At 46.6% G+C, this 13036-nt stretch overlaps 1 protein-coding gene across 3 annotated transcripts in view; it reads right to left on the minus strand.

The window, feature by feature from the left end:
- CAPNS1 (calpain small subunit 1) overlaps positions 1–13036 on the minus strand; it is an 855931-nt gene that overhangs the window by 592416 nt on the left and 250479 nt on the right. For all 3 annotated transcript variants that reach the window (XM_044054119.1, XM_044054033.1, XM_044054195.1), the window contains exon 4: positions 8429–8518. In XM_044054119.1, the coding sequence (XP_043910054.1) occupies positions 8429–8518 (90 nt within the window). The remainder of the gene's footprint in view (positions 1–8428; positions 8519–13036) is intronic.

A 13036-nucleotide genomic window follows, 5' to 3' on the forward strand; every position in this document is an offset into this window, starting at 1 on the left:
CCAAAGATAATTATTTACCCTATATATATATCCTAGGACACCTAGATAGTGAACAAAGGAATAAAAGGACCCTTCAATGAAGGGAAGATCTTCTCGGTCTGTCCAGGCTAGGGGGATGGTGGGTGGGATGCAAGAAAGAAGGTGAGAGAAGACAACTAACATGGAACGTTATGGTAGGTACATAACTTCTCAATGTTAAGTTGTCAATCTCGCCTTCATTCTTGCTGGATGGGACCGCGTCCCTAGCACCTTCATCCTGGGTGGCTCATTGGAACAGACTCTTAAGAATGGTGGAACCAAATGTTGCTCTGTCCCTGGAGACCATGTCCAATTTGTAATGCGAAACAAAGGTATGAGGAGAGGCCCATGTGGCTGCCGCACAGATAGTGTCTATTGGTAGTCTAGCTTGAAAAGCTGAAGATGTAGCTAGTGCTCTAGTTGAAGTTAATTCCCTGCCTCTGAGTTGATAAATAGATGTAATCACAGAAGACAGCCACCTAGATAGGGTTACCTTGGAAACAAGAAGGCCTTTCTTATTTTCTGCGTACGATAAAAACAGTTGTTCAGACTTCCTTATTTGTTTGGTTCTATCCAAATAGTACTGGAGCTGGCGGTGAACATCTAGATAATGTAGCTTTTGCTCCGCTCTATTAGTATAGTTTGGGAAAAAACTGGGAGATCAATTGATTTAAATTCGTCTGCGAAGTCAACTTGGGTAAGAAGGATGGATTAGTCCTTAGAGAAACTCTGTCTTTATGGAAGATTAAGTAGGGAGGACGAATGCAGAGGGCGTGAAGCTGATACTCTCCTAGCAGAAGTAATGACGACTAGGAAAAGTGTCTTCCAGGAAAGAAATTTCAATGAACAGGAGACCGCAGGTTCAAGGGGGGGGGGGGGATTAAGGATGTTAAGACTAAATTAAGATCCCACTGAGGTGGAGGGTCTGATCGGAGGCTTAAGTAAATATACACCTTTAAGGAAGGCTTTGCAAAGCTTATTGGACATGATGTTATGGTCCGATAAGCCTGTATGAAAATTCAATATGGCTGCCAACTGAACCTTTACTGTAGAGGCAGAAGACCCTGAATGAAAAATTTCGGCTAGGAAGTCTAAGACCGAATGAATTGGGGCAGTAAAGGGATCTATATTCCTTGCCTTTGCCCAGGAGGAGAAACGTTTCCATTTACTAGTGTAAATCCCTCTGGTGGAAGATTTAAGGGACGCTACTATGACATCCCGGACAGGATTAGAAATCATAGGAAGCCTGGCTAAGGACGGAAGTGGAGCAACCAAGTAGTGAGGTTGAGAGAATATAGGGATTGGTGCAGCTGCCCCGACTATGGGTCAACAGATCTGGAGCTGGGTCCAGATGCCAAGGCTGTACCAAAAGATGATGTAGGAATGGAAACCATATCGGTCGAGGCCAATAAGGGGCAATGAGAATCAACTTGGCTCTCAAGGCGGTTGCTTTCTGAATTACTTGTGGAATTAGAGGAAAGGGTGGAAAGGCATAGAGAAGTCCCAGAGGCCAATCTTGGACTAGAGCGCCTGAGGAGATGGCCTGGAAGGGGGAAGAGGGTGAAGAAATCGGGGCATTTGCTGTTTTGGGATGTAGCAAAAAGATCGCAGCAAGAAGACCCCACTTCTGAAAAATCTCTTCCGCTACCGATTGTTTGAGAGACCATTCATGTGGCATGAGTATGGCTCCGCTCAACCTGTCCGCTATGAAGTTGGACTTCCCGGGGATGTGCGTTGCTATCAGAAACCGCTGAGAGATCGCCCATTGCCAAAGTCAGAGTGCCTCTCTACACAGGGGATAGGACTTGGTTCCGCCTTGCTTGTTGATATACCACACTACGGACATATTGTCCGTTTGAATTGCAATAGTTCCTAGGGGAAGAGAGTCGTGGAGGGCTTGCAACGTTAACTGCTCTCATCTCTAGGACATTTATGTGCAGGTGGCGCTCGAAAGGTTGCCAAGTGCCATGGACCATCCTGCCCTGAAAATGCCCCCCCCCCCCCACCCAATGAGGGAGGCATCCGATGTCACCATGGCGACCGGGGGAAGAGAAACAAAGGGTCTGCCCTGATGGACTTGAGGGGACAATATCCACCAGGACAGATGACTTTTGCAAGTTTGAGTTATGATCTTGCGGTGCATGGGTAGTTGCTGAAAAGACCATTGGGCGAACAGCATCCACTGTAAATGACGCATGTGAAAACGTGCAAGGGGAAGAAGTGTTATGGCGGCCGCCATAAGACCCAATACCTTCAGGACATACCTGGCCTGAATTTTGTCGCTCTGAAGAACATGGACATGGTTTTGAATATCTAAGACTCTTTGGTCTGTTAACTTTGCTGAAAGTTGTACGGTGTTCAAGTTGGTGCCTATAAAGGTAATAGACTGACAAGGCGACAAGGCAGACTTTTCGAAATTTAGAGAGATTCCTAGCCCTCTGCAAATGTGAATGGTGTAAGCTCTGGCTTGGAGAAGTTGATGCCTGGTGGTGGCAGTGAGGAGCCAGCCGTCTAGATATGGAAACACCTGGAATCCTTGCCGTCTCAGGTGAGCCGTAACCGCTGCCATACATTTGGTGAACACTCTGGGGGCTGTAGTGAGACCAAAGGGCAGGGCTCTGAACTAGTAGTGACTGGCCCCCAGCCGAAAGCAGAGAAACCTTCTGGAGCGCCTGTGAATTTTGATGTGATAGTACACATCCTGAAGGTCCACAGAGCACATCAAATTGTCCTTGCCCAGAAAGAGCAAAATGGACTCTAGCGTGACCATCCAGAATCTTGTTCTCTTTACAAACTTGTTCAGTTTGCTGAGATTTAATATTGGTCTCCAGTCCCCTGTCTTTTTCGGTACCAAAAAGAACCTTGAGTAGATTCCAGATCCTAGTTGGTCTGCTGGGACTGGCTGGATGGCTCTTTTTGCTAGCAGTTTTGATATTTCTGATACTGCTAGTTCCCTTAGACCGGGTGGAACGTCTGGAAGGGTTCCCTTTTGTTGAATTGGGGTTTGGATAAAGGGAATTTTGTAACCCTCTGATATGATCGACTGTACCCATTTGTCTTGAGTAAGAGAAAGCCAGGCTTATTGGATACAGCGACAATCTTCCCCCGACTGCCTCCGAAGGTGGACAATCGGGCAACATCTCAGGGATGCTGGAAGGGTTTGTCAGAGAGGCTCCCTGCTACCCTGGTTTTGTGGACCCCCTCTGCCCCTAGGGCGGCGTCTGTTGTTGTGACCCCCTCTGCCTCTGGGGGTAAACTGACCTCTTGCATCAGACGTGACTCCTTGAGATTTGCGGAAACATTTTCCCACCCTTCTGACCCTTACGGTATGGTCTTGAAGGGGTGGAGAAATGGACTCCTAGTCTTGCCATCTTGCTCGCATCTGGTAAAGGTGTCTTTCACTTTAGGTCCGAACAAAGCTGAACCATCAAAAGGGGAATTTGTGAAGGATGCCTTGAAAAGGTCCGCGAAATTACACAGCCGCATCCAGGCGTGACACCTTAAGGTCACTCCTGTGCCTGCGGCCCTACTCGCTCCATCGGCAGCATATGAAATCAGACGCATGGAGGAGTTAACAATAGAGTTCAGGCTTCCAAGCTGTGAGTTTATTTTATCCTTGGACCCAGTAGCTGATGGATCCTGTAAGACTTCTCCCAACTCTGAGAATATCTCTCTGAAGGCGGGTGAAGTGACACAGGTAATTCAGCGACCGCATGGCAAAAGTCGCTGAAGAAAACATCTGCTTACCGTACCTATCCATGGTCCTAGAATCCTTATTAGGAGGACGGATAGGTACTGAAGGATCAGCTAGGTTCCTTCTTGGTGGCTGCAGCCACCACCATGGCATCCGCCGGTACACCTTTTGTTAGGAATTGCTTGTCAACTGGTGCTGTAATGAATTTAGATGGCCTCAGAGGGGTGGGTTCCACCGAATCCGGGGCCAACCACGCCTTCCGAGCCACTACTTCCATAAGGGGAAAGAAAGGAAGACACCCCCAAGGAGGTGGAGGGTCGAGAACCGAACGCCTCCAGGTACACAGACTCGTCCTCGGAAGGATTAAGGGAAGACCAGTTCCCCCTCTGCTTCAGGATTTCTAGGATGTCTGAGAAAGACATATCCTCAGAGGGGGACCTTTGGGGATCCCTCCGACTCATCCTAGTTGGTGTCAGATGTAATAGACTCAGGGGAGTCCACATGCTTCCTCTTACATGTCCTCTTACGCGGAGGCTCCGCTGACAGGTCAGGGGAAGCCTCGGAAGAGGAAGAAATTCCCAGTGGGGAAACCTGAGGCGTTGGATCTCTGGGTCCGGGAGCAAGAGAGTCAGAAGAGACATCAGCAGGCACTGTAGTGGGAGGAGCCGATGGAGCTGACAGTTGACTAAGCCCTGGGGCTAGTACGCTCCTCATCACCTGGAAGGCTCCCCTATCAGAAAGGCCAGATGGTCCCCGCTCAGAAGAGGTAGGAACCCCAGGCCGCACCGACAGGGAAGGCTCCTAGGCCGATGTCGGGGCAGAGCTCACCAGCGCAGACGCTCCGAGAGGGAGAACGGGGTCGGACAATGGTCCGATGCCACTCGCCCCCTCGGAGCCTAAAAGAGAGATCAGGCGCCTGGATCCATCCAATGAAGGTATCAAAGAGGAGATCGGAGTGGAAGACGAAGGAGCCGAAGGGGGAGGTATCGGCTCCAACGCCACAACGGTCACAGCTCCGAACTCTGGAGAGTCGAAGGAGGAAAAATAGGTGGAGTCGTAACAGCCACCGTCTGATAAGACGGGCTAGAGATAATCTGGGCCAATGCCTGAGACTTTAACAGCCTACTTACCACTCTCTCAAGGTCGTGATCTGAGTCTGGACAACAGAAGATCGGATCCAATGGCTCCGCTCTAAAAGCAGGGGAGACCTCGGAGCCGAATGGATGGACTCCAATGAAGGGGATCTTAACCTCTTCTTAGATGGAGCCGGAGCAGACAGCGAAAGCATGGGCTCAGAGGTATCGGCACAGAGTGGTGCCGAGACCGGAACTTGTGACTCAAAGGGATCGGCTCCAGCCGGAGCCAATCTAGGCACAGACAAGGAGCCAGCAGCCGAAGGCTTAGTACTTGGAGCCGATGGTTTTGCAGGTTGAGGGCCTCCCCGACGCAGACTTAGTCGGGGAGCCCTCAGGCTCCTGCAGGACTCTTGGACTGAATGCATGACACACTGAACAAGAGTCCTGCAGGTGCAGGGGTCCCAGGCAGTAAACACGTGTGACCGTCTGTCAGACATTTTCTGACAGCACAAGTCACACTTCTTAAAGCCTGAGACCTTAGCTTCTTTAGATTCCTTCGACATAAGTGTCGAGGGTTCACAAATGTAACAGAAAAACACACACTCTTGAAAATTATAAATGAACAATAAAATGTTAATAGGGATACTGACACACCCAAACACTCCACAGGATCCCCAAGAAAAAGTAGGAAAGGGGCAGGCTTGCAAACGAGATCTGAGGAGTTATCACCTAGCATCATGGGATATAGGGTTGCCTCGAGCCGGTGAAATAAGCTCTCCAGCTTTAGTAAGTGGCCGAGTCGGAGCAGAGGATCAGCTCCAAACCCATCCAGCAAGAATGAAGGCGAGATTGACAACTTAACATCACATATTAACAGTAGTGAAAATACTAAACAGACTAGCTGCAGTGACTCAACTTGGTAAGCAAAGCTAAAGGAAAATTTGTGAAGGGTGATCATTGCCAAAGGGGAATGACCTTTACCTCCAAGATGTATGCTGTAAAGTTTATCATTTTAGTTCTGAATATGCAAAAAGGATGTCCCAAGTACTGGCAGCTTTCCCCCCCTATAAATATAATGATCAAGCTTTCAACAACTAGTCAGTTCAACTTTTTGACTTCCAAGTAGCACAGAAATCTGATGCCACAATTTCTGCATGAATCTCAAAGTATGGCACAATTGGTCACTGTATGACTTTCATTGAAACTTTGGCAAGAGGAACAAAAAGCAAGCAGGACTATTTCTAGTGATGGCGTTGCAGAGAAAAAAATTTATGAGCAGATGCATTATTACAGACGTTCAACCAGATGTGCGGGTTTAAAATAATGTACCAATCTTCCCCCCCACTAACATTAAATTCTGAAACAGCTTAGAGTACTCGGAATATGAATGATTATTGAAAAAAGCATGTAAAAATATGGTTTAAAAATTGAGACTTTCATTTAAAAAAAAATGGAAAACAAGTCATGTGACTTATGAGCTATAAACTTTTTAAAATTGCATTCACTCTGATGAAGTCAACAAAAGAACGAGTGAATTATTCTGCATTTTTATTTTATTGGATAGCATCATATTACTGGATTTTATACCATTTTAGATCTACTGTAGTTTTTAGTAACCAAGTTTATTTAGCGGATTGTATTTAACTCAAGGTATCTGACTTGAATGTTTCTTTCCATTAGATTTTCGTTTCTTTAAGGAGCTGTATCAATCTCGACCTTTATGTTTTCAATTACTGGCCAATACGCAACGATTTCCCCAGCTAGCCATTTGTGAGAATGACCCCATACTCCACAATGCAGCACAGATTTAAAGACAATTTGCCCACATGTTTAAGACTCAGCAAGTTTCAAATATAAATCAGCATTTCCGATGGCTAGGCCAGAGCCCAGGCCTGGAGGTTAGTACATATTTGAAACGGCTGAAGGGAGAATGCCCACCATCTCAGACTCATCAGCCTACCTATTCGCCCATTGCAAAAAAGCATGATTACCACACTAATTGTCTACTTAAAAAGCACATGAAGTCACATAAGCTCTACTTCACTAAACAGGACCTCTTTCCCAAAATGTCTCACTTGCACACACTGCTCACCTTCCTGCTAACATAGCACACAAAGGGATCACCACCTTGGGTGTCTTGGGATAGCATTACTCCTAAAGCTCAAGAGATCACCATCTTGACAGGAGCTTCCCCCTACTGAGAGATCCATCAACAGATAGTCAACAGTTAAGCATAAACGTTCTGCATACGTCCAAGAAAAGCATTTAGCTGCCTTTCAGTGGAAGGTACAAGACAGTTTAAGGCCTTTTTTTTTTTGTTTTTAGTTGCGGTCTCCTCTTCCACCTCAGTTTACTTTTCTTACCATTTACATATTAAGTCTACCTGTCTTAGACTAACATGGGCTGCACTTTTGGTTAAGTGACCCGTCCACTCCACTGAATGAATGACTACATCATCCACACATGCCTCCACATATCAGGACTGAGGCGTCAGTACTCCATCTCGCAGCCTCAGAAAAGTAGCTGAAGTTCCATATAGGCCATAATGATAAACTGCACTAGAACATGCATGCGGGTTAAATCATCCAAGCTGTCAGTCTTACTGTGGTCGGGGCCAAGGTGCACGAGGGATTATTAATTCTGAATTAACATGTTTGCACACCAGGTAGCAATTTTGGTCTCCCCTTGCAAGGCTTGGCAGGTAAAAGATCCAGTGCTGTCTAGGCCAAAAGGGAGCCATCAGTATGGTTTTGCCCTGTACTTGAATTCCGGCAAAACCTTTTGAGGATCAAGTATATAAGGAAGCAAAGCCAACAGAAACTTACTGGTCAATTCAGGGTGGAAGATTTATTTCCAAGCTGTTGGAAGTTGTTGTGCAGCAAACATTTTCAAATGCCTATTCAATTGTGAAGTAAAAAAAAGCACAATTCTGTCAGACCCCATTTGCTGGTCAGATGCAGAAAAACTTCCCTGATCTATATCCATTTGCAAGGGTTTACCTGCGATTTACTCAGCCTGTTCCTCGCTCCAAGTTTTCCAGAGAGGGAACGAGACCCCGAGAGTTAAGCAACTCTTATGCAGTCTCCTGAGCCTATATTGCTAAGCTGCACAGGAGACACTTCCCCATTGCCTGTTGATACATCAAAAGACAGTGTTATCTGACTTTTAAAGACTGGAAGGGTTCTCTTTACCCAAACCTGTTGCATCAGCCATTTCTTTCACATGTATGTTATACTCTCATGCTTAATTCCCATGTGCCCTGTATATTTGGTGATCTGACATTGGTCACAGGACTAGGTGGCTAGGGTTTGGGTAGCCTGTGCCAATCTGAAGGGCGTTCCCACACAGATACAACAGCCTTTCCACCATAAGAGCTATACCTACAGGGGAGGAGAATACAGGTCTTCAAAGATTGACAGTGTCGGCACCATCTACTCCTGAAGTACTACTGCAATTTCCTTATGTATAGTTTTGTAGAAGGCACAATACGGATGCAATCCATGTAACCCAGAACTCTCCCCTGCTGAGGGAGTCTCTTTCTCCAGGATGCTCTGGATAAACAGTCAAGCAGTACTCATTCCACTGGCAAAAATGCTTTCTGTATCTTTGTGTTTAACAGTTCTCTGATTTAAATACTTACATCTCCTGCAATCTGATGGAACACACGTCTGAACTGCCTCTCCTCCTCAGTCTCGTTCGACTTAGCCACAGCATACGTAGTTTTAGGAGGCTAGAAAAAAAAAAATCAAAAGAAATCTAGTCAAATCAGCTTCACAGATCAGCTATAAACAGTATACAAAGCACATATAAAAAAGCCATAAGCAACATTGCTGAGACTAGAAAATCTTTTGCACTAGAAGTCAGAATCTTTTATATATATATATATATATATATATATATATATATATATAAAAGTTAAGTCTTACCATAACGTTCCATCTGTGGTGTTCTTAGTCTTTCATTCAACACTGATGGGTTCGTTTCCGAGCACTCTGAACAGAGTTGGCCTTTTTCCAAGCTTGTGCCAGCCAAAAAAACTCCAGAATGCTCTCCTCCCTGTTACCTCAGATAGAGTTTGCTAGTGGAAAAGTAAAGCAGAGGCCACTTCTGCGCAAATACCCTAGGGCACCACTTGGATCCAAAGCAAACCCCAGGAGCCTTTGGAGAGGAAAGGAGGGTGGGAATTGATGAATGAAAGAAGATGATCAGATAAAGAAGTTATGGTTCTTTATCTGATGTTGTTAATCTTCTTTCTATTCATCACTGATGGGAGAAGAACCCCAAGCTACCTTGAGGTCCATGGGCGGTCCTTTTGGAAGAATATTCCCAATTACCATTGAGCCGAATGATTGATAAAGGTACGAAGTTTAGCCCAAGTAGCTGCTGCGCAGATGTCATCCATGGAGGCTCTGGAATAGAAAGCTACAGATGTTGCCATAGATCTAGTGGAGTGAGCTTTAACTTTTGGCATAAGTATTTTACAGAGAGAATAGATGAAACGTATGCAGTCCCTTAGCCTCTCCCGTTCTGGGTCGAGAAAAAGATTCACAGCTGTTCCGATTTGCGGGTAAGTTTGGTCCTGTCTAGGTAGAATCTCAGTTGTCTATGGACATCTAAAGAGTGAAGGCAGTACTCCCTTCTATTGGCAAAATTCGGAAAGAACATTGGTAGTTCAAAGGTCTGGTTCATGGAGAACTCAAACAACTTTGGGAAGGAAGGATGGATTCGTCCAAAGATACCCTGTCCTTATGAAAGACTAGATAGGGCCACTTGAGATGCCTGCAGCTCAGAAATCCTTCTGGCAGATGTGATGGCTACCAAGAACAAGCATTTGAGAAGGAAGGATGGATTCGTCTAAAGATACCCTGCCCTTATGAAAGACTAGATAGGGCCGCTTGAGATAATGCCTGCAGCTCAGAAATCCTTCTGGCAGATGTGATGGCTACCAAGAACAAGCATTTCCAAAACAAAAACTTTAGGTCCCACTTCACAGCAGATTTAAAAAATTTTTTTGAGTCAAAGACTGAAGGACAAGAGTGAGGTTCCATAGTTCCACAGGTTGACAGGAGGCCTGATACGAGAGGCCCCCTTGAGGAAAGCCTTGCAAACGTATAAAGAGATGAGGGGTGCCATCTATACCATTGTACAAATTGAAAATTGCCGTTAAATGTACTCGTACGATAGAGGCAGAGGCTCCATTATCAAAAAACTTGGCCAAGTTTTGAAGCACTGCAGTTACTGGAGACGAATACGGGTCTAGCATGTTATCCTTGGACCAGATGGAGAACCTTTTCCATTTATCCTGATACAGTCTTCTGGTGGATGACTTGAGAGGCCAGAATGATGTCTCGAACAGGCAAGGAGAGACCAGCTTGCCTGGCGACTAGTGGAAGTGGAGAAACCAAGCTGTCAGCTTGAGACTGGAGAGATATGGACAACTCAACCCTTGGGGGTGAATAATCAGATCTGGTAGAAGGGTCAAGAATCCACAGCGTGTAAAATAGGTGAGGCTGAAGGAAGGGGAACCAAACTGGTGACCAGAACAGGGCATGAGGATCACCTTGCATCTCAACCGAAGAGCTTTCTTTAGAAATTGTGGTATCAGTGGGATGGGAGGATAAGCATAAAGAAGTCCCGTGGGCCAATCATGGATCAGAGCGTCTCTCTGACTCCCCCTCCGGGGAAAGTAGAGCGAAATAGCTGCTGCACTTGATGGGGAGGCGAAAAAATAGCAGCGAGGCTGGCACCAGTGGCCGAATATTTCTGACGCCACTTCGAGGTTGAGAGACCACTCGTGAGGCATGAGGATACATCTGCTTAGTTCGTCCGCAATAACGGAGCTTCCCAGGATATGCGTTGCTATCAGAAAGTGGTTGGAAGCCATCGCCCACTGCCAGATTCTCATGGCTTCTCGACATGGGGGGGGTAGGACTTGCTTCCTCCTTGCATGTTGACATACCAGACAACCGACATTGTCTGACTGAACTGCAACTGTCCTAGAAGTGAGAGCCGAATGGAAGGCCTACAATGTTAACAGCACAGCTCTCGGTTCCAGAACAGTGATATGCAGGTGGGCCTCTGAGGTGGACAATATGCCCTGGACAGACCCTCCTTGGAAATGCCCCCCCCCCACCCAATCTGGGAAACATTAGTGGTCACAATGGCTGTGGACTGAGGGGATTGAAATGGGAGACTCCAAAGTTCTGCATCTGGTCTCATCCACCAAAGGAGGTCCTGTTTGCAGGAGTTGGTTATTCAAATCTAATAACAGAGGGGGTGATAGTTTGGGAACCACTGACAAAGGAGCCATTGCAGGATCTGCATATGTAGCTTTGCTACAGGCACTACTGGGATTGAAGCTGCCATAGAGCCTACGGCTTGAAGAACTTCCCTTGCAGAGACTTTTGTTTGAGAGAATATCAGAGATGAAGCCTCACTCAACAGTCTGAACTGGGAGTGATAAAGGACAGGACTGAGTATTTAACACTGCTCCAATGAACTCCATTTGTTGTGCAGGAATATGGTTTGATTTCTCCCAATGTATCATTATTCCCAACAATTTTGCTACAGAGTATAATGTAGTGTTGTTACCAGAAGATCAGTGGTGGCAGTGAGGAGCCAGTCGTCCAGATATGGAAACACCGGGAATCTTCTTGAGCTTTGACCACTGCCATGCATTTCATGAACACTCTAGGGGCTTGTACAGAAACAGAATAGCAGGGCACAGAATAGGTAAGGACTGGCCCCTAGCAGGAAGCAAAGTAGACTCCTGGAGCATTTGTCCATCTTGATGTGGTAATACTCATCCCGGAGATCTACACAGCACATCCAATCGCCTTCTCTTAAAAAGGGAAGAATGGACTGAAACATGACCATCTGGAATTTGGTTTGGGTGAGACTTGTTTAAGCTGCTGAGATCCAACATGGGTCTCCAGTCCCGTCATTTTTGGCACCAAAAAGAATCTAGAGTAAATGCCAGATCCGCACTGGTCTGGTGGGACTACCTAGATGAATTTTTTTTGACAGAGCTTTATAATCTCTGAATCCTCTTCTTCCCTTTGACTGGGTGGAACGTCAGGAAGTTTTCTTGTAAGATTTGGCTAATAAGGGGAATGGCGTAACCTCTGGTGATGATAGTCTGCACCCAACGATCAGTGGTGATAGATTGCCAGGCAGCTTGGTGCAGAGAGAACAGACCCCTACTGCTTCCAGAGGTAAGCAATTGGGCTGCTCCTCAGGAGCGCTGATAAGGCTATCCAGAGAAGAAATCTCTGGAGCCTTGGTTACGAGGAACCTTCTCCCTCTATAGGGTTGTCTTCAGGAATGGTTATTCCCTTTGCACCTGGGAGTATCATTATGTGCGGCACGGAAAAGCCCCTGAAATTTTTTTATGCCACATTTTTCCACTCCTCTGATTCCTGGAGGAGGTATGTTGAGGGCTGGTAAACCATAGGCCTACAGCAGAAAGAGCCTTTCTGTCCGGCTCGCACCTGGCTAGCATGTCCTTCACTTAGGAGCCAAAAAGAGACAAAGCTTCTATGGGAGCATTCAGGGATCTGTGAGGTCACAAATGCAAATCCAGGCATGATGCCTCAATGCCCGAACCCGCTGGTCTACCCCACCCCTTCGGTCGCATGTGATAGCAACTTCAAGGACGAGTTGGATATGGATTCCAGGGTTGCAAGCTGTGAGGCCAACTTGTCCCTGACCTCGTCAAGCAACTGTCCTGCGAGCGTCCCAGAGTTATGAGATAAACTCCCTCTGGAGCCTCGTAAAAAAGTGTGCCAAATAATTCAGGGACAGTACAGCAAAGGTCCCTGATGCAAAAATACACTTCCCAAGTCTGTCCACCACCTGGGACTCCCCCTGTTGAGCAGGTGGACACAGCAGGACTTTCCTCAGCCAAGTCCTTGTTCATGGCCGCCACCACCACCACAGCATCAACTGGTAACCCTTTGGACCATGTGGGTTCTCCCCGGGAGAGGAAAGAATTTTGTCTGGTCTCCGAAAGATCACCTCAATGGAATTAGGGTTCTTCGAAGTGCACTGCAAGACTAGCTCAGGCAAGCAGGGGTCACTAGAGGTAGAACGCAGAGCGCGAAAAGCCTGCAGGAACACAGACTCCTCAGACGAAGGGATGGAGGGCTTCTAATAACCTCTGTGCTTGAACATTTCCAGGATGTCTCCGAAGGAGACATCAGAACGTGACCGCAGGGACCCTTCATCATCGTAGTCCGTATCTTCCGTT

The sequence above is a fragment of the Protopterus annectens genome, chromosome 1.part0, assembly GCF_019279795.1.
Source record: "Protopterus annectens isolate FY-2018-M chromosome 1.part0, PAN1.0, whole genome shotgun sequence".
Lineage (NCBI taxonomy): Eukaryota > Metazoa > Chordata > Ceratodontiformes > Protopteridae > Protopterus > Protopterus annectens.